General features: G+C 52.9%; 9 protein-coding genes across 9 annotated transcripts; 5 read left to right on the plus strand and 4 right to left on the minus strand.

Moving 5' to 3' along the window:
• Positions 1-552, plus strand: CGGC5_v014072 (Cytochrome b561, DM13 and DOMON domain-containing protein; the record flags this gene model as incomplete). Its single annotated transcript, XM_032024871.1, has 1 exon — positions 1-552. The coding sequence occupies one exon, from the start codon at positions 1-3 to the stop codon at positions 550-552; it is 552 nt and encodes a 183-aa protein (XP_031878509.1).
• A 731-nt stretch (positions 553-1,283) lies between these two features.
• CGGC5_v014073 (uncharacterized protein) lies at positions 1,284-3,967 on the plus strand (the record flags this gene model as incomplete). Its single annotated transcript, XM_032024873.1, has 2 exons — positions 1,284-2,250; positions 2,295-3,967. The coding sequence occupies 2 exons, from the start codon at positions 1,284-1,286 to the stop codon at positions 3,965-3,967; spliced, it is 2,640 nt and encodes an 879-aa protein (XP_031878488.1).
• Positions 3,968-4,011: 44 nt separating this feature from the next.
• Positions 4,012-6,070, minus strand: ASCC2 (Activating signal cointegrator 1 complex subunit 2; the record flags this gene model as incomplete). The annotated part of the gene is made up of 2 exons (XM_032024874.2): positions 4,012-4,858; positions 4,905-6,070. 2 exons carry the CDS (start codon positions 6,068-6,070, stop codon positions 4,012-4,014), a joined length of 2,013 nt encoding a protein of 670 aa, XP_031878515.2.
• A 446-nt stretch (positions 6,071-6,516) lies between these two features.
• Positions 6,517-6,938, plus strand: rps20 (40S ribosomal protein uS10; the record flags this gene model as incomplete). The annotated part of the gene is made up of 2 exons (XM_032024875.1): positions 6,517-6,779; positions 6,854-6,938. The coding sequence occupies 2 exons, from the start codon at positions 6,517-6,519 to the stop codon at positions 6,936-6,938; spliced, it is 348 nt and encodes a 115-aa protein (XP_031878486.1).
• A 457-nt stretch (positions 6,939-7,395) lies between these two features.
• On the minus strand, positions 7,396-9,661 carry AMO1 (Nucleoporin AMO1; the record flags this gene model as incomplete). Its single annotated transcript, XM_032024876.1, has 4 exons — positions 7,396-9,114; positions 9,164-9,360; positions 9,416-9,514; positions 9,616-9,661. The coding sequence occupies 4 exons, from the start codon at positions 9,659-9,661 to the stop codon at positions 7,396-7,398; spliced, it is 2,061 nt and encodes a 686-aa protein (XP_031878487.1).
• A 3,690-nt stretch (positions 9,662-13,351) lies between these two features.
• Positions 13,352-14,390, minus strand: CGGC5_v014077 (uncharacterized protein; the record flags this gene model as incomplete). Its single annotated transcript, XM_032024877.1, has 3 exons — positions 13,352-14,082; positions 14,141-14,248; positions 14,306-14,390. The coding sequence occupies 3 exons, from the start codon at positions 14,388-14,390 to the stop codon at positions 13,352-13,354; spliced, it is 924 nt and encodes a 307-aa protein (XP_031878484.1).
• Positions 14,391-15,115: 725 nt separating this feature from the next.
• CGGC5_v014078 (uncharacterized protein) lies at positions 15,116-16,015 on the minus strand (the record flags this gene model as incomplete). Its single annotated transcript, XM_032024878.1, has 1 exon — positions 15,116-16,015. One exon carries the CDS (start codon positions 16,013-16,015, stop codon positions 15,116-15,118), a length of 900 nt encoding a protein of 299 aa, XP_031878485.1.
• A 938-nt stretch (positions 16,016-16,953) lies between these two features.
• Positions 16,954-20,462, plus strand: CGGC5_v014079 (uncharacterized protein; the record flags this gene model as incomplete). The annotated part of the gene is made up of 6 exons (XM_066153033.1): positions 16,954-17,105; positions 17,179-17,410; positions 17,599-17,931; positions 17,999-18,179; positions 18,233-18,398; positions 18,461-20,462. 6 exons carry the CDS (start codon positions 16,954-16,956, stop codon positions 20,460-20,462), a joined length of 3,066 nt encoding a protein of 1,021 aa, XP_066007629.1.
• A 234-nt stretch (positions 20,463-20,696) lies between these two features.
• Positions 20,697-21,818, plus strand: POGZ-1 (Pogo transposable element with ZNF domain; the record flags this gene model as incomplete). Its single annotated transcript, XM_032024881.1, has 1 exon — positions 20,697-21,818. One exon carries the CDS (start codon positions 20,697-20,699, stop codon positions 21,816-21,818), a length of 1,122 nt encoding a protein of 373 aa, XP_031878483.1.
• Between the last annotated feature and the right edge of the window lie 1,125 nt (positions 21,819-22,943).

The following is a 22,943-nucleotide window of genomic DNA, read 5'->3' on the forward strand; positions in this document are numbered from 1 at the left end:
ATGTTCAGCCAAAGCACTTCAGTCCTCATCACCGGCCTTGCCGTTTTCACTGCCCTCGTCTCCGGCCAGGGCAACGACACCATGACCCAGAAGATTGGGTGGTCCGGCAAGCTCTCCTCTCTCGACGGCGGCCTCGGCGGCACATTGACCGTCATTGACGCCTCAACTCTCATGATCAGCGACTACACCCTCAAGGATGCCTCGGCGCCTGCACTCTACTGGTGGGGTGCCACCGACGATGTCATCAAGAACGGCTTCCGCATCTCCAACGAGCAGGTCACCAAGGCGGCGTCCACCAACACGCTCACCATTAAGCTCGATGCCGGGAAGACGCCGGCTGATTTCTCCACCGTCGGACTATGGTGCGAGCGGCTCTCGGCCGACTTTGGGCAGGCTACTCTGAAGGCTTCGTCTGGGTATGGGTCTGGGTCTTCGTCCTCTGGTGGCAGCGGCTCGAGCTCGACTTCTGCGGCCAGCAACCTGTCTGGATCTATGCGACGATTGGCAGTTGTCACTGTCGGAGTTGTCTCGTTTGCCGCCTGGATGATTTAGGTGGCACAAGTCGTGATTGCCACGATAACAGTGTCGCCATGTTTTCAGACTGGCTTGGCAGACGATTTGCGGCAAGATGATCTTTACGATGAATTGATCAGGGTGAGAGGAAGGGCAGCATGTACATACAGTAGTTGAATGAACGTGGTTTTCTGAATCTCCCAATCGCTCAGCTCCTCCGTTGCGAATTGCCTATCGCCAGTCGAAATTGGAGAGATTCGTGAAAGCAACCCGCTAAGATGCTCGCCAGTGGAACCAAAAACTCGGCAATGAACAAAAACGGAAATCTAACGTCGATAGATCTGAAGCAGGCCACAGTAGTCATGGTTCGCATGATTCGTGGGATGCTGACCCCGGATGAGGCCGCCGGGATTGTAAGATATGTATTGAATGAGTGGGAGTGATTGTTCCTACTGTGTGTGCCCATAATCTCGCCACACGTTTCACTGTGCAGGGATTAGAGTAAAGGCACTGTATACCCCTCATCAGGCAACCAGACTAGCTGTGCCGCACCACCACCTTCCCACCCTCCCCGCCGCCGCCCAGCTCCTCCCGTCGTCCTCCCCCGCCGTTCTCGACTTCTTGCCTTCCCGGCAACACCTCAACTCTCGGGCTCTCTCCTTCAATTAACCATATTCTGCCTGTCAATCGATTCGCCAGCGGGAGTGAGAACCATTCATCACAGCTTCCAGCCTGGCTTACACGCCGGCTGACCTCTCTCAAATCTCACCATGTCCCAATCCAGGCGCCAACATCCTCTCGGTGAGCGGCCATACAAGATCCGTAAACACATCCACCAAGGCCCGCCCTTTCCTGAGGTGCCAATACCCGCCTCGCTGCCGCCTTATTGGCCGCCTACGGACGAGCCCTTCGTTAATACGCAGCTGTACGGCGGACCAGCCATCTATGGAGACAATGCCTGGTCCCAGAGCCAGGGACTCGGGCATCTCGACCAAAGCTTTATCAAAAGTTTGCCTACAGACAGCCAACCAGGACTTGACATGTTCCAGCCTGCTTCTGCTCAGGCACCTCCGCCAGCGTTGAGCACCGTGAGCAGCGTCACCTACTCGTCCTCATCCACTTCCCAGCCATCATCGGCAGGCTCCGGGCTGTCTCCATCCCAGACTGAGCTTCCATTTGAGTGGCCGGCTCCAACGTCAGCTTCGCGTTCCCGCGTTCCATCGCCTGCTGAGCGGACAGTAGAGCGTGCCGAAAGCCGATTCGTCTGCCTCGGCCCGCACTGCGATGAGGCTTTCGACCGGGAGCAGGAGCTAAAGAGCCACTTCAAAGCGGTCCACACACACATTTGCAACTGGGGAGGCTGCGAGCAGCCGGCGTTCTCCTCCAAGGAAGGACTGACCTGGCACGTCAAGTTAGAGCACCTTCTCGTCTGCCCTGCGCCAGGATGTACCGAGAGCTCCTTCCAGAGCAAGAGAATCTTGGAGTGCCACATCAGATGTGCACATCCTGACGCCAATGAAGGCAATGGGAAGGCCGTCGAGTCAGTCCCGAAGCCGATGGTACCTGTCATGACTGCTGAAAAGTCCGCCGAACAACCATCCACCAACACGGCTCCAAATCCAAAGGATGCCATGGAGGACAAGGCGACTAGGCAAAGCCTGTCCGTCACGATCGCCAAGAAAAAATGTCGAGAACAGCTGCGAGCAGCTGTGGAAAAGAAGCGTAAAAGGCAGAACGGTACGTAAACGCCGACATGCGAGACGCTCGTCTGACCCCCATAGGCCAAGCACCTCGCGCAGCCGATAGTCCTAGTGACTCGTCTCGAGCGGTAATCTCCCGCCTGATTGAGAGCGCCAGCTTTCCCATGGTCTGGGAGCATGGCATTCTACCCTTTCTAGTCGAGTTTCTCCCCAAGTGGTGCGGCCCGAACCACGTCGTCAGCGTCACCCGCGGCAAGACTCCCGGCTCCCGTCGCGTCTGTATAATGACTAAGAAGCAACCATCACGAGCACGACGAATTATCATCGCAACCCACGTGAAAGATCTTCTGCCTGAGATCTACCGCCCAACAGTATCTTTCGAATTCTCCATCGGCGCCGTGGAACGTCTAGTCTGGGCCCGAGGGTTGAGCAAGGACATGCCAGACGACATCTGCATGGCCCGGAACCCATATTACTTCAAGGACCCGTGTATGGGAGACAGCATCGGCATCGCGGGGACAGACGACTTCGAGGAGAGTACCTCAACTCTGGGACCATGTCTAGTCATCGGCGGTGGAAACTACTGGCTGGCCAACTTCCATCCCTTCGTCGACGCGTACCAACACCTAAGCGAAGTCAGCGTGCAACATCCTTCACCAAGCGACCGATCTCGCTGCATCGAGGAACGCCACGATACCATGGACGAATCCAAAGACTTCAACATCGGTAAACTGACGGCAACATCGGGCATCGACCTCAAGACGACCCGCATCTCACATGACCCTTTTTGGGAAGACTGCGGGAAAGAACAGCCTCTGATCGTGACGGACTGGATCCTGATCGCCGCAAAGACTAAGCAAGCCAATATTCTTCGCCGGTTCCCCTCAGAGACTATGCCCCTCCTCAAAGAGATACCCATCAAGACCACATCGGCAGTCGTCCCAGGCGGGGCGGTTGTTTCCACGGGCCGAACATCTGGCCAACAGCGCGGACAGGTATGTGAGGTACCCGCCTACGTCAGGGGAGAGGACAACGGTACAGGGAAGGCTACACGCGAATGGTTCATCGAAGACCCGGACGATGACGAGGAAGCATGGATTCGCGGTGGCATCGGCGTTGAAGGCGACAGCGGTGCTGCGGTAGTCGACGCAGACACCAATGCCCTTGTGGGCCAACTCTGGGGACGGAACAAGTACTTCGGGGCCGGCCCCCGCGTGACCTACTTCACCCCTGTCGGCGACCTCTTTGACGATATCCAAGAACGGTGCGACCAGCAAGGACGGCCCCAACTGCCGCAGTACCGAGACGAGTCAGACTGCTACCCTGTCTACCCTAGTTGCCGACAGTGCTACGACCTACGCACCTATCTCGACAGCAGACGCAGCTCGCGCGAATCCCTCCGCTCCATGATCGGCCGACTCGAGAGCGACCACGGCGAACTACCCTCGCTCGGCGGCACGTCAGAGCTTGCGACGCCACAGGACCACGTTCTATGGTCCCGGCACACTGGGGTCGAGGAAGTCGGGTCATCGTTCTCCAGCAGCATATCTCCCGCCGCAGTCCACACCTTCGGCTTTACCCCGCAGCCGGGGACGCCCAGCATCGTAGACGTCAAGAGCCCGTACGCCCTAACGCTCAGCGCGGAGGATCTGTATGACGACGAGGTCTTCACGTCAACGGCCACCGGCAAACGGTCAGCTGCAATGATACCGCGCGGTTCGGTCCCGGGTGCTAAGAGGCAAAGATTACATTAGCCGTATTTCTGTACATTAGCTGTAGTTCTGTTGCCAGTAGCCCCTTATCCAGGCAGCCCTCCTCGTCCCATTTTTTTCGCGCGCTGGTCGCGGCGGTTGTGATTCGCTCTGGAGCCCTTGCTGGCTTCCTTCCTCCTCCGCGCCGCCTCCGTGTCCTTGTCTCCCGTCGGACCCGCCACATTCCCTCCACGTCCGCCGCCTCTGCCACGACTCCGACCACCACCGCGACCGCGCCCACCTCTCCCACCTCTTGACGAGCCGCCGGCTCCATCCTGCTCCGACTCCTCGGCACCAGATCCCGCAGGACTAGCCCTCCACGCCGTGGACCGCAACTCCGTCTGCGCGCCCGTAAACGCCGCCGCGCCGCTGTACTTCGCCTCCAGCCTCCTCTTCTGCGCCGGGTTCCTTGCCAGCATAACCGCCCACCCCTCAATAGCCTCATCCGTCATACCCGTCTCCTCCCGCAACCTCGCCCTCGGCTGTCCCCTCCTGGTCGCAGCCTGGCGGTCAAACACAGTCGGATCCGCCTGGAACGCCTTGAACAGCGTCTCCTCGCTGGCGTCGTTCTGCCCGTCGGCCTCCTCGTTGGCGCCGGCGTCGACGGTGCCGCCGACGTCGTCTGCGTCGTAGGTGTCGTCGCGCTCGTCGTCGTCTGAGTCGAACGCCGCGAGCGCCGAGAGGATGGCGGCCTTGTTGGGCGCGGTGGAGCGGTCTTTGAGCACGTCGTCGGCTGTCTTTTCGGGGTTTCGCTTGCCGAAGTGAAGTTTGGAGACATCGAGGTCTAGTCTGTCTAGTTCGTCGTCGTCGAAGACGTTGTGGCGTTGGGGGAGTTGTGGTGGTGTGGGTCTGGGTGCGATGTCGTGGCTGAAGCGCCGCTCGATCTTGGGTGATCTGTCTTGTGTTAGTAGGTCCGTAGAGTGAGAAAAATGGCACTTACAGTTGCTCGCCACGGTTCAAGTCTCTGAGATGTGGCGGCAGATCATCCTCCAACAGGTGCGACGTGACAACCTCCGTGTCATCACCAAACTCATCAAACAGCTTCGACACAAACGCGGAACCTAGATCGGGGAATAGGTCCTGGATGAGCGCGATCTGGCTTTGCCTGTGAATATGCAACTCGGCTTGCACATCCTCCGCGTCAACGACCCCTTTGCCCTTGTCGACCTTCCTCTTCACCAGCCTCTTGGGCCTCATGAAACCCCCACCAGGCTTCTTGAACCCTTCCAGTGCCGAGATCCTCGTCTTCAACGCTGTCGAAGCCGCGCCCTTCTCCTCTGCCCGCTTGAGCAGCTGCTTCAGCACCGGTGTGACTGTGACTAGCTCCGCGACAAGGGAGTCGTTCACATTGAGCGGTCCGGCCTTGTGCGTCTCCGCCGCAGATTTGAGAGAGAAGAGGACGTCGGCGAGCATGCCGAACCGCGGCGTCTCGCCCTCTGTGAGCCCGATGAGACATAGGTACATTGTTGTGATCAGCACCTTTCGCAATGGCGGATTCGTGATTTTGAATGCAGACACCAGACCGTCTGAGAAATCTGACCCGGCAAGGAAGAAGCCCGCAGCGTCAGGGGATGCGTGCAGCAGGTGATTCAGCCCGGCCAGCCTGCTCTCGAGCGACTTGAGGTCGGCCTTCATCCCTGCTTCCAGGGACTGCGTGAGCGACTTCTTCAAACCCGCAAGCGACGTCTCAAAGGCGGCGGCGTGTGCCTTCCATGCCTTCGTGAGGACAGATGGCGCATTTTTCCGGAAGAGCTTGCTGAAGCTGGCGAGAAAGGTGGGTGTCGTGAGCGGGATCGGCGGGGGTGATGAGAGGGTGAGAAGGCGGGCTGTGAGGGTGAACGCCGTTCTGAGAAGCACCTTTGCTGGCGCGGATGAGCCTATTGTCGCGGCTGGGCTGGCCCCTGCAACCTCTGTGATGAACGTGGAGAGAAAGGCTGGGAGGGAGTCATCTTTCGAGACTGCTTTTGAAAGTTGGGCGTCGGTCTGGGCGAGGTATGCCTGTGAGAGCGTCGTCCAGGCGTCGATGAGGGCATTCCAGTCCTGCGGGGTGAGATGAGAGCGCCATTTGGATGATGGAAACAGGGCGAAAGGTGGGAGGGTCGCCATTTTGGTTATCGCTCCTCGCGGTTGGCGGAGATTGTTGATTGTAAGGAGGCGGGGAGGATGAGGGAGGTGCTCTGCGCGAGAGCGGTCGTCGTGTATCTTATTGCATGCGGCTTAGCTGAGCTGTCATGTCGTTCGCCGGATGATTCATGGTCGATGCAAGACCCCCGGCTGGAGCTTGATGCGGAAGTGGGTCCACGCAGTACGTACACATCCCACCTTGCGCTACTCCTAAACAGGCCTAGCGTCTTTTCGGTAAAGCCCTACAACTTTCCCCCACGAAAAAGTTCGCGATCGCAATTTTCGCAGCCTCTCCTCCAAGCTTCTTTTCGAGCCCAACCAGCCTTCATCACTTTGCCGCAACCAACGTTCGAGTCGTGAAGGACCAATTCTCGCCCAATTCTCTTCCATCAATCAACCCCCAGAACCAACCGTTCAATCCCGCAAAAATGTCTTACAACAAGGACAAGGACTTCGGCGAGGCGCCCAAGACGCACAAGATCCGCATCACCCTCTCCTCCCGCAAGGTCCAGTCCCTCGAGAAGGTCTCTGCCGAGCTCATCGAGCGCGCCAAGTCCAAGGACCTCCGCGTCTCCGGCCCCGTCCGCCTGCCCACCAAGACCCTCAAGATCACCACCCGCAAGACCCCTTGCGGTGAGGGTTCCAAGACCTGGGACTGCTTCGAGATGCGCATCCACAAGCGCCTCATTGAGTACGTGTTTTGCCCTGCGCGCGCGCTTGCCATTTTCATTGAACGAAGAATTGCATTGCTAACCAGACCTCTAGCCTCAACGCCCCTACCGAGATCGTCAAGCAGATCATCGTCAACATCGAGGCTGGTGTCGAGGTCGAGGTCACCATCGCCGCCTAAGTTTTCCTTTTTAAAAAGGAACACGCCGCGGATCGGGACTGAGAAGGGACTTGTTGTAAGAGGGACGAACAGTATGGGCTTTGGCTTGGGAATGCTGCGCCGCTGTGCGTGAGGATGCCGAAAGGCTCTCGCGCGAGACGGCTGCGGCGGGCCGAGTTTGGAGGTCTAGATACCACCCAAATAAAACAATGACCCCAATTTAAGTATCGCTGTGATGTGTGGTGATGCTGTGCAGAGCCGTGATTGTATCGGCGGGGTCCGGGTCCCAGGACACGCCCGCAGACGGGTGCAGTGCTGCCGGTGTTTAAACGCCCGGTCAAATACCTCTCTATCCGCTAACTTTTTATGATTATCCTATGGTATTGATATAACGCCCTGCAATGCTGGTTCCTTTGCATGGAAAATACAAGGCGGCACGCGTTCCTTTTTCGCCGATCTTGGCATCCTGTCGGCCAAGTCAAATATCCCAAAGGCAAAACTCCCTCTTTGGAGGCAACTCGGGCATGAGTCCCCCTTCAAACTGGCCCTTCTGAGTGAAAGCCTGCCACTGCAACTTCGACTTTTCATCATATGCCTCATCAGGAAGCTCCGTGTCCTTGTTGTAATTCGGCGGCCCGTCGGGGAACCAGACTCGCTTCCACCCTCCGTCTAACGCGCGCACCCCGGGAAGATTATTCTGGTACACGACAGGTTTGCCCTTGAACATTGATAGCCTCCCGTCCATTCCCTTCGAGCTGTAGCTTGACACGGGAGGATGCTGCTTAGAGCTACCCGGCGGGTACGGCCCGTTTCCAGGTGCTGCTTGTGGCTGGGCGGCCGGGGCTGCAGGTTGTGTACCAAATGGGTTTGCCTGCGCTGCTCCTCCAAGTCCTGTTGGCTGACCAAAGGCAGGCTTGGCTTGTCCAAAGGGGTTGGCGGCTGCTTGTGGTTGAGAAGGTTGACCAAAGGCGCTCTTTGGTTGAGTTGGCTGTGCGTCCATGCCGCCACTTGCTGGCGCATCTTGTTTCGCGCCAAATGGGTTAGAAGCCGCCGGCGTCTGCGATGGTTGTCCGAACGGGTTGGCAGCCGCCGGTTGAGAGGTTTGGGATGGTTGACCAAAGGGACTGGCCGCCGCTCCGGGCTGAGATGGCTGGCCAAATGCGCTTTGCGTTGGCTGCGATGGAGCCCCAAAAGGACTCGCATTTTGAGTCGCATTCTGCGCAGGTTGTCCGAAAGGGCTGCTCGCGTTGTTGGTGTTCGCCGCCGCCTGTCCAAACGGACTGGCATTGGTAGTACTCCCACTGGCACTACCAAACGCACCGCCGCCTCCGAAAGGATTCGCTTTCTGCCCCAGTGCGCTTGCCTGGCCAAAGGCGCTTCCCCCACCTCCAAGTGCGGATGGTTGTCCGAACGCGCTGCCAGAAGCCCCAGGCTGTGAAGGTTGGCCAAATGCGCTGCCGGAAACCCCAGGCTGTGACGGTTGACCGAATGCGCTACCAGATGCGGCAGGCTGTGAAGGTTGACCGAACGCGCTGGTAGTTGTTCCGCTAGACTGGGCAGGCTGTCCGAAGGCACCACCGCTTCCAAACGGATTCGGCTTTTGGCCAAGCGCTGATGCTTGACCAAACGCTGACGTCCCTCCTCCAAGAGCACTAGGCTGTCCAAAAGCCGATGAAGGCTGCGACGGCTGGCCAAATGCTGGGGTTGAGCTCTGCGCGCCGCTGCCAAAGGCTGACGTCGGCTGAGACGGTTGACCGAATGCCGGTGTTGACGATGCTTGGCCGAAAGCTGATGTCGGTTGCGAAGGCTGGCCAAAGGCAGGTGCGGCGGCTCCCCCGCCAAAGGGGTTCGGCTTCTGCCCAAGGGCGGATGCTTGACCAAAGGCACTACCTGTCGTCGAAGCTCCGCTACCGAAGGCTGATGATTGTTGGCCACCAGAAGAGAACGGATTCGCGGACGCTCCGGAAGATGCCCCAGACCCGAAGGGGTTCGCCTGGCCGAGCGAACCGGTTGCCCTCTTGCCAACCGCAAACTCTCCCGTCGTTCCGCCTGGTAACGTTCCTTGTTTGCAGATATCGACTCGATTCGGGTGTTTCTGCTCGGCAGAGATGAGGAATTGGATCGCGCCGTCCAGATTTCCGACCGCGGTCTTCATCTGTTGCTGTGCTTGTTGGTACAGCTCTTGCGCTTGATTGAGCTGCCTCTTGTCAGCCGCCCGCCGGCGAGACACAAATCATGATTCCTACCGCTTGTTGTGGGTTGCCCGAGGCCGTCGCTATGACATGGTGAAGCCTCATCTCCTCAAAGCTCTGCTCGCGCATCGGTCCGCCGAACAGCTGCTCCGGGGCGTCCCTTCCCGGTCCGTACGCTGACAGGATCCATTGTGGTTGTTCAGAGGTCAGGTCCTTCTCGATCGTTTCCTTCGATAGCATGTACGGTAGGGCTACGCGACTGTGAGTACGTAGTGTCGCCTTTGGGTCAGGATGATGAGCACGAACTGTCGTTTCCGCCGCGATTGAACCCCCCTCCGGAGTTCCCGCCAAACGCTGCAAATCGGTTGTTCGACTGGCCTCGGGGATGTTCGAATCGACAATTATCTGGGTTCGCCAATGTCAGCGTGCTAGCTCTGCACGTGTTTGGCCCATGATTGGGTTTGTTTTGGCTGGTCGATCGATGCGACCGGGGATGCGCGACGTACTTCCATACCTGCAGTTCCCCTGCTCGTAGAACTTGCAGACCACCATTTTGGGTATCGCGATCGAATCTGCTGCGCTTTTCGGTGCGTTTTGGCAGCGGCTATGTCATTTCGCTGGGATTGAGGGACGTCTAAATGAAATTGGACCAAAAATGATGGGGGAAAATGCTGTCAAAGGTCACCCGATCGCGTGGATTGGGCGTCGAAAGAATTGTTTTCAGCCTTTCGCAGCCTTGTTCGCAGCTGGTTCTAGCGCGTTTGAGCGGACCAATGACAGAGCTCCGACGCGCTTGCATAACATATATGCATAAGAAACGCATTGCAAAGGTATACCCAGCTGAGGTAGTGCATGTTATGCATTTATACACCGCTCCACTCGGCGACCTCAAGCCAGCCCCAGTCCTGAGTCCGTCTTTACTAGCGGCGCCAACAAGCACTTCAACAGCAAGTTCTCTTGAGCGCAAGAACTTACATGCTTCCTTGCCGCATGCTGAAGACTGAGGGGTCTCAGTCAGAAGATGAATAAGACGCATATGCATCGAGAATTGTCTGTCGTTTCAAATCATCACAGAAAGTTCGCCAGCTGCGTAAGCCAAATCATCGCAAATCTGTGACTCTGAGATACTTCGGTGGCGATGCAACATTCTTACTTAACTGTCTCTTTTCCAATTACTCGAAGCCGCGAGCCTGCCCCAGCGATTCGACAGAGGCGAGGAGGTTAGCATCAGGCCGCGGCAGGCGGAATAGGTTGGGCTGACCGCATTAACAACCAAAAACACCTCACCTGCAGCCAAGTCCTGCATATTTGAAGATCTTCTACTCAAAAGAATCGGTCTACCAATGAAGTGACTCGAGATGGCTAGCACAGCCTTCCCCTTGCCACAACATTCACCCACTTTGGCTGTCTACAAAGGGTCGCGTGAACGCAGTCACTGTAGCCTGCTTATGCTGCCGATAGCCTGAATAGTAGTCTACGACAATTCCAAAATACTGTCGACTGGGTTTCTCTTCTTTTGCAACATACCTTTCCTGTACTAACACATGAAACTTGGACGCAATGTCCGTCAATTTGCCATTCCCCACGACAGTTGAATCACCCGCCGCCGATGCCCGAGATTCCCTCTCCCTCAACTCTGGCCAATCTCAATTGCTCAACCACGAAGACTCTGCGAATACCAATAATTCGTCGCAGGAATACGAGCTTCATCCTGTACCGAATTATACGAACAACATACATACTATAAGTCGAAAACCACTGCCAACCTCTTCGACTCGACAGCATTCGCTGACGTTCGAACGAGCGAACTCGAGCAGAGATGCTTCTACACCGGAACACCATGAATCTTCCACGTCAGGCGAGACAACAGAAACACTGCACAATGAGATTGGAGAAAGCTTCAGGGACAATGAAAGTCATCTAGACTATCCGTTCGACTCAGGGAGACAAATACAGACGGATGATAGTCTATTTGAGCATAACCATCACCCATCCTCTGCGACTCGAAAACATTCAAAACTTCCCGTAAGAACAGGACTACGGTTGAAATCCTCTTTTGTACATCGTCTCTGGATATGGGAAATCACGGCCTCCGTTGTCAGTCTTGTCTGCATGGCATCTATCATTGGTGTTCTGTCGTACGAGCAAGGGCGGCGACTTGATGAATGGGGCTTGGGCAAAGGGTTCTTCTCTCCCACTGTTTTGGTATCTTTACTGGGAACTTTGGCAAAGTCGGCCTGCCTTCTTGTTCTTACTGAGGTCATATCGCAGCTGAAATGGCTCCATTTTCAGAACGAACCACAAAGGCTTAGCGACCTGCAACTCTTTGATGACGCCTCCCGAGGTCCTTGGGGAGCGCTCAAACTTGCGTCTACCAGGAATCGCAAGACGGTCGTTGCCTCATTTTCATGCATTTTGGTGGTATTATCCTTGCTGGTTGATCCATTCATCCAGTCAGTGTTCCGGTTACCACTCATTCTAACGCCGGTGGAAGGGATTAAACCTGCCATTCTGGAGACCCGAACTTACGACCCACTGTCTCGACTTTTTAAGTCCGGAGGATGCACTGCAATCACACCTGTTGAACCGAAGATGGAAGCAGCGATATTGGCATCGATATCGAACACTACAATAGCTCCATCTCTACCTTGCAATTTTGAGCAGTGCAATTGGCCAACGATAACCACAATGGGCGTTTGTAGCAGCTGTGAAGATCTCACGCACACGGCAATTCCAAACTGCACCTTCGGGACTGCAACGCATAGGCTGATTGATTGCAACTATACCATACCTTCACGCGATACAACATTAAATGCCGTGTTCGGAATGTTGGACGGCAGCAGTATGGATTACTTTTACCCCGACCATACAGTTTGGAGCTCGGTTGCGGGATATGAATGGAAAATCACAGTGGATGATGCATGGAATCCCCTGAGAACGCCCAGCTTTTCCGAATCACGCCGGGCAATAATTAATCAGCAATTTCACTTTTATCAAGTTTCCTCAAGATATCAAGGTTTATGACTTCTACAGGGGACAAGGACAAGGCACTGCTCCGCCGGTCTCAAAAGCCATGCATTGCACAATGGAACTCTGCGCCCGGACATTCATGACTCCTCAATATGCCAACTTCAGTGCATCGCTACTCAATAGGTCTCAAACGGCTCTGGTGACCACACCGGACGACACTACGGAAGGCAATGCGAGCACTATATTCCTTGGATTGAAGCCTGCGAGTCCAAATGGACTGACTCACTGGGGCGATCAGATTTCGTATAAACTACTGCGACTATTTGGCCATTGGCCAACGCCTACAAACAATATTCACAGCGACTACGAGTAACAATGGCATCACTGGCGGAACCGACGATGCAGGTGTTCTGAGCGACGAATCATGTAGCAGCAGCCCCTTTGGTATCGCTCTCAGCCAGTTCGAAGACTTTCCGGAGTTTTTAAACGATGTTTCGAGTAGCATGACGGAGGCATTCCGTATTTCGGCCAATCACACAGTTCTCGAAGGGGTGGCATTGAGCAGCGTGACGTACATTGAGATTATCTGGCCACGACTGATACTTCCAATTTCTTTGGTTGTGTTCACCTTTGCAATGCTGATAACTATGATCATCCGCAATAATCAGCGCAGGATGCCTATATGGAAAAGCTCGAGTTTGGCATTGTTGTTCCATGAACTTTCGGGCTGGGATGGCTATAAAATTGCGGCAACGGGTCCTGAAGAAGTGGAAGAGCGGGCGAAGAGCATGCGCACAAGGGTTACGAATAGTAGCGGAAAGCTGTTATTTTCTAAAGCAGGGTGAATGGTGGAGAATGCAAACGCCTGATGAAGCAAAAATTCGGCGTTTTGATCCATTTGTATTTCTTCGACCTGTAAAGATTGGTATTTTAATGTTGTCTGATTGAAGGTTTGCCTTGCCTGACCAAGATCTGGAGATTGACATGGTGTGAACTATTAGTACTACCATCAATGGGGTTAGTTCTTATCTACGTTGTTCGCGAGGAAGAAATAAAGGTAATGGAAACTAAACATTAAAGAACCGAACTTGAAAGACTAAAAGGCAAACAGCGCAACCGCCCTATCCCTCTAACAGAACTCCCGCGTCCAGTACCCCCTGCCCCACGCAAAAATATCAATTTAATGACCCCGACGTCCCACAACGTAATGTTAGACCCCAAATCCAAATTCCTGAGCCACTCATGACCAGAATCAACAAGTACTTTTCATGATTACTTGCGTCTCCTGTTCAATGCGGGCTTTCCGCGAGAGAACTTGATTTTCTTCTTGCCGAGGAGGGGTTTGCCTGCACCAACATGCGTCATAGGAGGGCGGGGTCTACCCATTTGCTCGTTGACTGTTGAATGATTCCGAGTAACGGCGGCAAGTGTCGTGGAGAGAACAAACAGCCCATTCAGAACAAGTGCGGTAACTGAAACCCCCTTCAGGTGGTGGCCCTGAGAATAGACAATGTCCCCATGTGTCAGTTTCAAAGTTGAGGTCAACTCCTCATCGTTATTGAGCAAAGCCCAGGTTCCTTGGGTGGTGAAAAATGTAGCACCGATGGACATGAGACCAAAGCCCATGCAAAGCCCGGCACAAGCCATGGTCCACATGCACACGGTGCGTCTCGACCCCGCAAGATAGAAGAAGAGGGGAAAGATGGCAAATAAACCTGCGGCCAGTACCAAGAAGAACGCTGCCCACGCCAAGCCAGGAGTAAGAATCTTTTCTTTAATATCTCGCGCGGCAAGGAGAAGCTTTTGAAGCATGGTGGTGTCGAGGGTTGTGTCATCTTCCAAGTCCAGTTCGTCACGGAAATGTTTCAAGACTGTCGCCCCGTAATTGGAACTGTCGGCGCTTTCGCTGTCATCGTCGGGGAAGAAGTAGACTCCTTTGCACTTGCTGATTGCCCCAGAGTCGGAGTCTGTCTGGACTTGGGCAGAACTGTATACACATATACCTGATGAAGGTTGTCAGTCACGCCAGTTACTCTGAGCGAGCGCCCTACAGGGACTCACCAGAATATCCTAAAGTCACATTCATATGTGAACCCTCTGTGCTTAAACCAACGACGTAGGAATTCTTAAAGAAGGTTCCGGACGCCGAAGAACCCCATAGTAGCAACCCTATTGCCAAGTTAGCTGAGCTGCGAGACAAACATAGTTGGTCGGTGAATGTCTTACCATGAGCAATGACTGCGCCGGCCCACAGCAGGTAGGTTACACTGCCAAAAAAGAGTCTGTGACGCGTTTTGGATCCTTGATACATCTCGTGTTGATGACAATGGTCAATGATAGGTTATTGATGAAAAAGAATAGACGCGTGGGAAAATAAAAGACTATTAAGATCAGGAGCTGTTCGGAAGATGACTTTGATTTATCGAGACCTTGGCAATCGATGCTGATCAACAGTGTAGGTACAGAAGTCCGCCAAAGAAATCGTGATGCTTTTGTATGTCAACAGCTTCCCCTTTAACGAGACGATGGAGGACCAGGCAACCAATAGCTTGTGTGGTAGACTCGTCGCATGGCATGCCGCCTCGGTAGTTGGCAGATCTATCTTTATCAGATGTGGCTTTCTTCTCAGCCCAGCCTGACTGCAGCGAGGCAGAGATCATGCAAGCCTTCACAGTGGCTGAGACGAAGACCACATCGTCTTGTCGCCCAACAGTCGGCATATCTGCTTCCTGCAGCCTTGAGATGGAAGTTTGCAGAATACACTATTGGGGGCCAGAATCTACCTAGGACTGAGTAGATGATTTATTGCATGACGAAGGGCCGCATTGGTACATTGGTACATCAGCTTCAATAGCCACGACTTTGCGGCTTAGACGTGAGCGCAGTTGGGTACTATCACATGCTGCGGCGTTGAGAGGCAAGATGTATAGAGGCGAACACCCTTGAAACTGAAACAGGACGCATTCAACCTAGGAGTCTCTATCTAACACTGGGTATTCACCGCAGCACTTCTCCAGCAGGCCGAAGATACAAACTTCATGATAATTTGCGATAGCAGATGACAAAGCGGGCCAACTCATTGGCCCAGAAAAACAAGAACAGAGCAGGCAGAAAGCAAATGCCGGCTGCAGTCAGCGCCAAGGTAAACGGAACAAACTTAGAAATGATGTTGATGTATGTGTGGTGGCCGGGGAAGGTGTCATGTCCCGTCTGCAATGCAGTCAGCACAACCGTAGCCGCGCCGAAAACAAATAGGTAGGGTGCTCCGAAACGCGCGAAGAAGGTGGCGTAGTTGTGGTGAACCTTCTGATAGGACTTCAGCCGAATTACTCTATGCCACAGATTGAGTCGCGTGAGCCGGATCTCCCCATAATGATACCGTGGAGAGACATCCCTATCACGCAGAGTGGTAAACCCTCGAATGAAGAGACACCACATGTCCCAGTCGACAAAATCGGGCAGAAGTTTCTGCTTCTTTGCGATTTCAAAGTCTGATTCGTGAACAATGAGTGAGGAGTATGTCCGAAGGAAGCCGAGCGCGTCAAGGATCAGCCGATGACCATCTTTGTCCAGAGCTTCATCGATAGCCGCCGCCCAAACGCCATAACTGAAGAGAAACTTTGGCATTGGCTTGATGAATATTCGGTCGTAGTACCATACCAAATGCAAGTCTGGGCGCTCGGTGATGCAGATGCGCCGGCTGTTGAAGAGTTGATGGTGTAGCGGGTTGATGTTGTGCCGGTTTGATACCAGGAATAGTATCCAGTACAGCCGTCTCAGCCTTTCCGTGGAAAGTTCTCGAATGAGAAAGGTCTTTACTTCCTCATCGTTGTCAATCGGCATTGTAGGGTAGCCCGGTATAGAGCTCTGCAGCTGAACCAGCTGACTCTGCTCGTCGAACGGGATGGTGACAGCCTCCTCGACGATGGATCCCATCTTGACCAGATTTGGCGTTTCTGCTGGTGATTTGAACTGAAAATATTTAGCAAATCCGCGGGTTTCATGCAGAAGAATGCAGCTGAATAGCGTTTTAACCTGTCTCGAACGGGGCTGACTCGAAAATGGTAAGCTCATGCCCAGATGAATGAAGGCGTGATCTGTGGTGCAACCCTGCGAAGCTGAATAGCCTTATCGGGCCGCCCGACGATTCTAAAAACTTGATGCAGGCATGCCTGACGATATTCCCTCGCCATGATGCATCGTATGATGAAGAATCTTGTGACGTGAACACCGAGCTTCTTAACAGGCAAGTGCTAGGACGCCATTGCGAAAGAAAGCCACTCAGCAGCCACGGGCCGTCGCTTACAACCACAGGAGATGCCACCGGTCACCAAAATCATGAGGGTCTGGAGAAGGCTGACCAGTGAGGAGGGAAGTGCTTAGTGACGACCTGACCTCTGCGGGAAAATGCAAGTTTGACATGTGTGGGTGTGAGAGTGCATGAGAGAGGCGCACGAGGTGGTATTGCATGAAAATGCATATGTGCGGTGTGGGGGGCTCTCACAACTTTGGGGTACTCGAGCTCGATGTACCTTTTGTTTTCTCATGAGGCAACAGGAGTGCACCGATCAAGCTTCAGCAAGCGCCAAGACAGTCAGCCGTGGGCGATGTGTTGCTCCAGCCCCAAATTTGTGGAAGTGTAAGCCGCCGCTTCAAGAGCCTGATCGTGAAAGGAAATGTGCTCAATAATGTCGAAGCCATGATACTCTTAATAACATGCAGGCAAACCAAGGGGCTGATCGCAAGAAGTCTGCGTTTTAATCACTCGAATAATTCATGTTCTATTATTTTCCTTCATCTGTACCGTTTACGAATCACTACGAGTGTCTAGGATTGCGATTGAGATCTTGTGTTTTCGAAGACTTCAAGCCAACATGGAGAAGCCTTCGAGCGACCAACCCCGACAAACACAACCAAAGGCGTCAAGTGGAATTGAAAGTCTCATCAGGATACCTGAAATCAAGCGACAGGACCTTGGACTCAAGGTTCTGTATGAGAATCAAGATGTAGACGAGATTGAGGTTGAGTGAGTCTTGTCTCCCGAACTATGAATGAAGACCTAAGCTTTTGATGATGGTCACTAACTCACATGCCAACAGCATCGTGGCTGTCCATGGTATCATGGCCGACCCTAATACGACCTGGACCCATAAGAAAACCAACACCAATTGGCTTTCTGACCCATCAATGCTCCCAGAATCATTGAAAGGCCACAAAGCAAGAATTATGAGCTTCGGATACGACTCAAGATGGTTCGGAAAAGACTCTACGAGGCAGTCTCTGTACAACCTTGCCGAGGACTTCTTGTACCAGTTAAATCAGACTAGAGAGGTATGCCTGATGTTCGCAACTTGGATGACAATCATTGTGCGGATAACTGATGTCAGGCACGTTAGGCATGTACCCAACGTCCAATGGTCTTGATTGCCCATTGTTTTGGCGGACTCATCGTGCAGAGCGTACGTAATGACCGAGTCGTTCTGCGAACTGACTGTAGCAACTTACTGACAGCTTTCCAGGCTTACAATAAGTCGTGCATGCAACCTGGAGACTTCCCGGGAGTTTGGCAGTCAATGAGAGGAATGGTGTTTCTCGGAACGCCCCACTCTGGTGTCAACGAAGGCTCCTCCATGTCCAGACAAGGCGAAATTTATGCGGCTATTGCTGCTAGCAAGATGGAAATACAAGACAACGTGTTGCAGTCCATTATGCGGGATAACGATATCCTCGAGAGCACCCGCGCTGAATTCACAAGGAAGGTTAGCACGTCTAAGCCGCCACCAAAGATCTTCTGTTTCTTTGAGCTCCGGCCGACCAATTTGGGTGCCATTGTTGGAGCGCAACTACCAAAGGTGAGGAATCGAGAAAGAATTACTCCCTTCTTATCTTGAAGCAATTTTACTGATGCCGCCGTTGTAGGAGTTTCTGGTTGGCGAGTCGTCGGCAACGCTGAGTGGGCATGAGAGACAGGGACTCGCTGTGGACCATTTCTACATCAACAAGTTTGAAGACAAGTTCGACAATCACTATCGCAATGTTGCCTACCAACTCCTGAGAATGGTCAAAGAAGCCATAATGCATTCACAAGATGCAATCAATGGTACGACACATTCTCTATTGAAACCGAGACTTCTGTCTAACCGTGAAGTGAAGCATCAGGGAGTGTCTCGCCGCCGCCTTCGGATGGTCGAATTGCTGTATTGCCGGGCCTCATCGGAAAGCGTCAGAATTTTGCCCCACGTCAGAACATTTTGGCACGACTGGAAGAAAGACTATCCAAGAGAGGCATGGCTGCCTTGTGCGGAGATTCAGGAAGCGGGTAAGTTGACCGTCGACCACAGAATGCTCGAAATCATTCAATTGACACTATGGCCTGTCCAGGAAAACTCATGTTGCAGTGGAGTATGCCGACCTATACTTGCATCAGGTTGGCAACAACTGCCAAGTCTTCTGGGTCAACGCCGCCAGCCCAGACGAATTTGAGGCGTCATTCAAGAGGATTGGGGCTAAGCTCCGTGTGTCACCTTTGGGACTCAGCCATGACGGGTATCTTTCTGCAGTCAAGGAACACTTGAAGCACGAAGAACAGTGGTTGATGGTTCTGGATGGTCTCAATGATGACGAATCCCTGCATTTCACCAACTCAAATCCTGGGCAAGAGCCAAAGCCACTTCTGTCCTTCCTGCCCAAGCCTTCGGACAACCACAGGCTGCTGATAACCACTACGCAAAGAACTTTGGCCCTTCGACAAATGAATTCGAAAGACAAGAACGTTCTATCAGTCGGTGATCTGACACGGGACGACGCCTCACGCCTTCTTCTTGGAAGGGTCGCCAGTAGCTCTACTAACGGAAAGCGTATCGGAGAGATCATCAGCATTGTTGGTGATTCCGCCGGTGCACTCGAGCTTGTGAGACTCTGTGGCATTGTCACGCAGACAGCCTTTTCTTCTCAGCTACTCGACCTCTTGCGCAAGCATTGCAAGGGGAGCGAGGATGGAGAAAGCCCAAAGCCGGCTTGGAGCCTGCTCTGGAATTCTCTAAAGGCCAAAAACAGTGAGCTGGCATATTGGTTCCACATAATCGGACTACTGGATCTCCAAATGATACCCAGTATCTTCTTCTCTAATAACGAGAGGAAGACTTTACTCGAAGAGCTCACCAAACTGGGCTTGGTGGAGCATTCTGATGGACGAAGCTTCTATCGAGTACCAGCATTCTTTCGCCAATGCCTTGAGTCTACAATCACCGAGAAGCATCGGATGGATGCAGAGGCTGCATTGATGCAGTCCGTGAATACAAAGTTCATTGATGACGAGCGAAGTGTTCTCCTTCCAGTTGCCTTAGCCGCTTTAAAGTTGAAGGCCGGCCGTCCAGATGCCAAGAGAGGACAAGATATCTTACGCGAGAAGGTGGAAAGCTACCGAAAACAACGCCAGAGCAGCTTGAGCCCGGATATTGGGTATCTTCCTGATGATCCTAGGCGGCTGTCCACGAGCTACGGTTGGGATCAACTTCGTCGAAGCACCCTTGAAGGCTCATTCAACCAGCGCTCAGGCCTTCCTAACTCTCATCAGCGTTCTATCTCTGAAGATAGCAGTGGGTGGCCGTCGTGGCAGCGTCTGCAGCGGAGGTTGATGGATCCAGAATGGGAGAAGAAGCGTGAAACACTCAGGAAGGACAGTATCGCCGCTGCTCAAATCCTGTCTCACGGTCGGCCACCGAACGGCTCTGAGGATGCAACAAGTATCTACAGACGTGTGATCGACGGCTACTCCGCTGAACCCGAGGAATACCTCAAGTTGGCAAGCTTGCAATACAACTTGGCCATCGCACAAGGCTCAGAGGGAATGGTAGATGATGCCGCTACCACATTTCGCCAGGCACTCCAGACCATCCTTTCTGGTGATGACCCCAGGACTCGGAATATACAGGCTACGAAGTTGTACTACCGGATCTATACCGACCTTGCAAGCATGTACGTCTCCGACGGGCGCTTCGCTGAAGCTGAGGAGACATTCATGCACTTTCTTCCAAGTCAGGCCAAAGACCTGGGACAAGACAGTCAACAGACTCTGAAGACGCGACATGAGTTTGCTCGCCTACTTCAAGAACGTGGTCAAAGCGAAGTTGGCGGCCAGGAACTTGAGAGAATTCTCAAAGCCAATGAGCGTGTGCTTGGCAGCAACCACCGGGACACTCTTACGGTACGATGCAGCTTTGCGACGCACCTTGCGAAGATTGGGAAAAGGGACGAAGCCATCAAAATGCTGTTATCTGTGCAGAGGGAGCAGGAAAAGGCGTTGGGAAGTTCACACCGTGAGACAGCTGCTACTCGGCAGCTGCTTAACGAGCTTCACCAGTCCCAGCCTGTTGTAGCATGATGGCACTGGCTGATTTATGTTGAAATGCTTTGTTCTATGAGTTGTATGATCGTTTCCTTCTGAAATCGCGTATGTCCGCGTTCTGTCGCTATCGTTGCCAAATAGAATAATTTATTTTTGTCTTAACGTGGTTCATCAGTCAGCCGCGCATATCAGTCAGCCGCGCACTTTTTCCCAGACACGCTCAGTCATTAACCACTTAAACACTCAACGCGTAATTACTCTACAACCACAATGCCAATTTACTCACAAGAAGACAAAATCCTTCTTGCCATCGAGGCGATCCAATTGACACGTGCTGCAGGTCAAAAGCTAAGTGTACGGCGTGCAGCAAAGAACTACGGTGTCCCCGAAAGCTCCTTACGCGACAGAATGAACAACCGACCTCGACGCGAAACTACCCAACCTCAAAGACATAAACTCGATGCGATCGAGGAGAAAACACTTCTCCAATACGTTATTGAGCAGGATTCCAGAGGATTTCCTTTGCGCCTCGCCGGTGTGGAAGATATGGCCAATCTCCTGCTGCGAGCCCGTAATGGCAAGCCTGTTGGCAAGCGATGGGCCAGGCGGTTTGTGGACTCACAGCCTGCTCTGAAAACCAAGTTTAATCGTCCATACGATTATCGAAGGGCTCTTCAAGAAGATCCTGAGGTTATATCAAAGTGGTTTGCGCTATTACGCAACATGATGGCCAAGTATGGCATCCAAGAGGGGGACCTATACAATTTTGACGAAACTGGCTTCATGATGGGCATGATCACCGCGTCAATGGTGGTTACACGCGCCGATCGACGCGGCAAAGCAAAGTCTATCCAGCCTGGCAATCGTGAATGGGCTACAGTCATTGAATGTATCAATTCGGGCGGGTGGTGCATCCCTCCGTTCGTGATCGTCAAGGGCGTATATCACCTTGCCAGTTGGACAACGGAATCAGGTTGTCCGGGCAACTGGGTGATCAAACCCACTGCTAATGGATGGTCGGACAATCAGACGGGTCTTGACTGGATTAAACACTTCGACAAACACACTAAGAACCGAACGAAGGGCGTCTACCGGATGCTTATTATCGACGGCCACGAGAGCCATTTGTCGGCCGAATTCGACGATTACTGCAAGCAGAACAATATTATAACCGTCAGTATGCCTGCACATTCATCGCATCTACTACAGCCATTAGATATTGCCCTTTATTCGCCTTTAAAACGCGCATACGGTGATGAAATCAACCTATTCATCAGAGCCTCCATAAATCACATCACCAAGTCTGAGTTCTTTATTGCCTTCCACCAGGCCCACAACAAGGTTTTTAATGAGGAAAACATCAGGTCTGCTTTCCAAGGCGCTGGAATTTGACCATGGGACCCAGACCATGTCATCAAAAAGCTTGATGTGCATTTACGGACGCCTACACCTCTTATAGCCAACCCTTCAACACCACCACCTTGGCAGTCGCAAACGCCCTCTAACCCACAACAAACCGTCTTGCAGTCCAACTTTATCAAAAGTCGCATCTCTGCTCATCAAGGAAGCTCACCGACACCAATTATTGCTGCAGTTGAGCAATTGTCAAAGGGTGCGCAGGCAATGGCGCACTCAATCACTATTTTGACTGATCGGCTTCGTACCCTTGAGGATGCGAATGTAGCACTTGCTAAGCGCCGGAGTGCTAAAAGAACGCGGGTTCAGCTTGGAGGGGCACTTAGTATAGAGGAATCTCAGGTTTTGCTTGAAGGGAAACAAAAAGGGAAACGTCCAGCACCTCAAGAGGACGACGAGGGGGGTCCATCAAAGAGAGCCCAGCCAGCTCGGAGACGCTGTGGTATGTGTGGTGAGACTGGGCATAACGCGCGAACCTGTTCCAAAGATGTCGAACCCTCAGGAGATTCTGATAGCGACAACTAATAGTTGATTTAATGCGTTGTGGTTGAGAAATACTAGATGTTGTTGTGTACGTGGGAAAAAACGTCCGGCTGACTGGTCCGGCCGGCTGGCTGATGAACCACGTTACTCATATATTGATATTATCTTTGCCTTCTCTGGAAAAACCTGCTGAGTAAATTCTATGGAAGTCTGCAAGGCCGCGTAACATCCTATTGCTGCGAAGTTTGAATCCCATGTCCTCCATTAAATGCGAAATACCATGATGAAGGATTCTAGGAGTAACAATAACAAGTTTGTTAGAAGCGACGATAAGAATTATAGAGGAGATGATTGGAACGTTCCGTGACGACCAAGATAGCAGAGACGACAATAATAGGAACAGATAACGATAAAAGCAACGAAGAGACGACAGGGACGACAGGGACGACAGGGACGACAAAAACGATAGCAAGGCAGGATCCATACAGATGTGGTTATGGGAAGAGCAGTCCCTGTAGCACAGGAAGTCTCAATTATTCTTGTATAATTGCACTTTTCAGCTTTGAGAGAGGTGTAAATTCAATTTCTTCCTAATCTCTATAGCCCTAAATGTAATGC

This window comes from Colletotrichum fructicola (genome assembly GCF_000319635.2).
Source record: "Colletotrichum fructicola Nara gc5 chromosome Unknown KSG_Nara_v1_contig08, whole genome shotgun sequence".
Classification (NCBI taxonomy): Eukaryota; Fungi; Ascomycota; class Sordariomycetes; order Glomerellales; family Glomerellaceae; genus Colletotrichum; species Colletotrichum fructicola.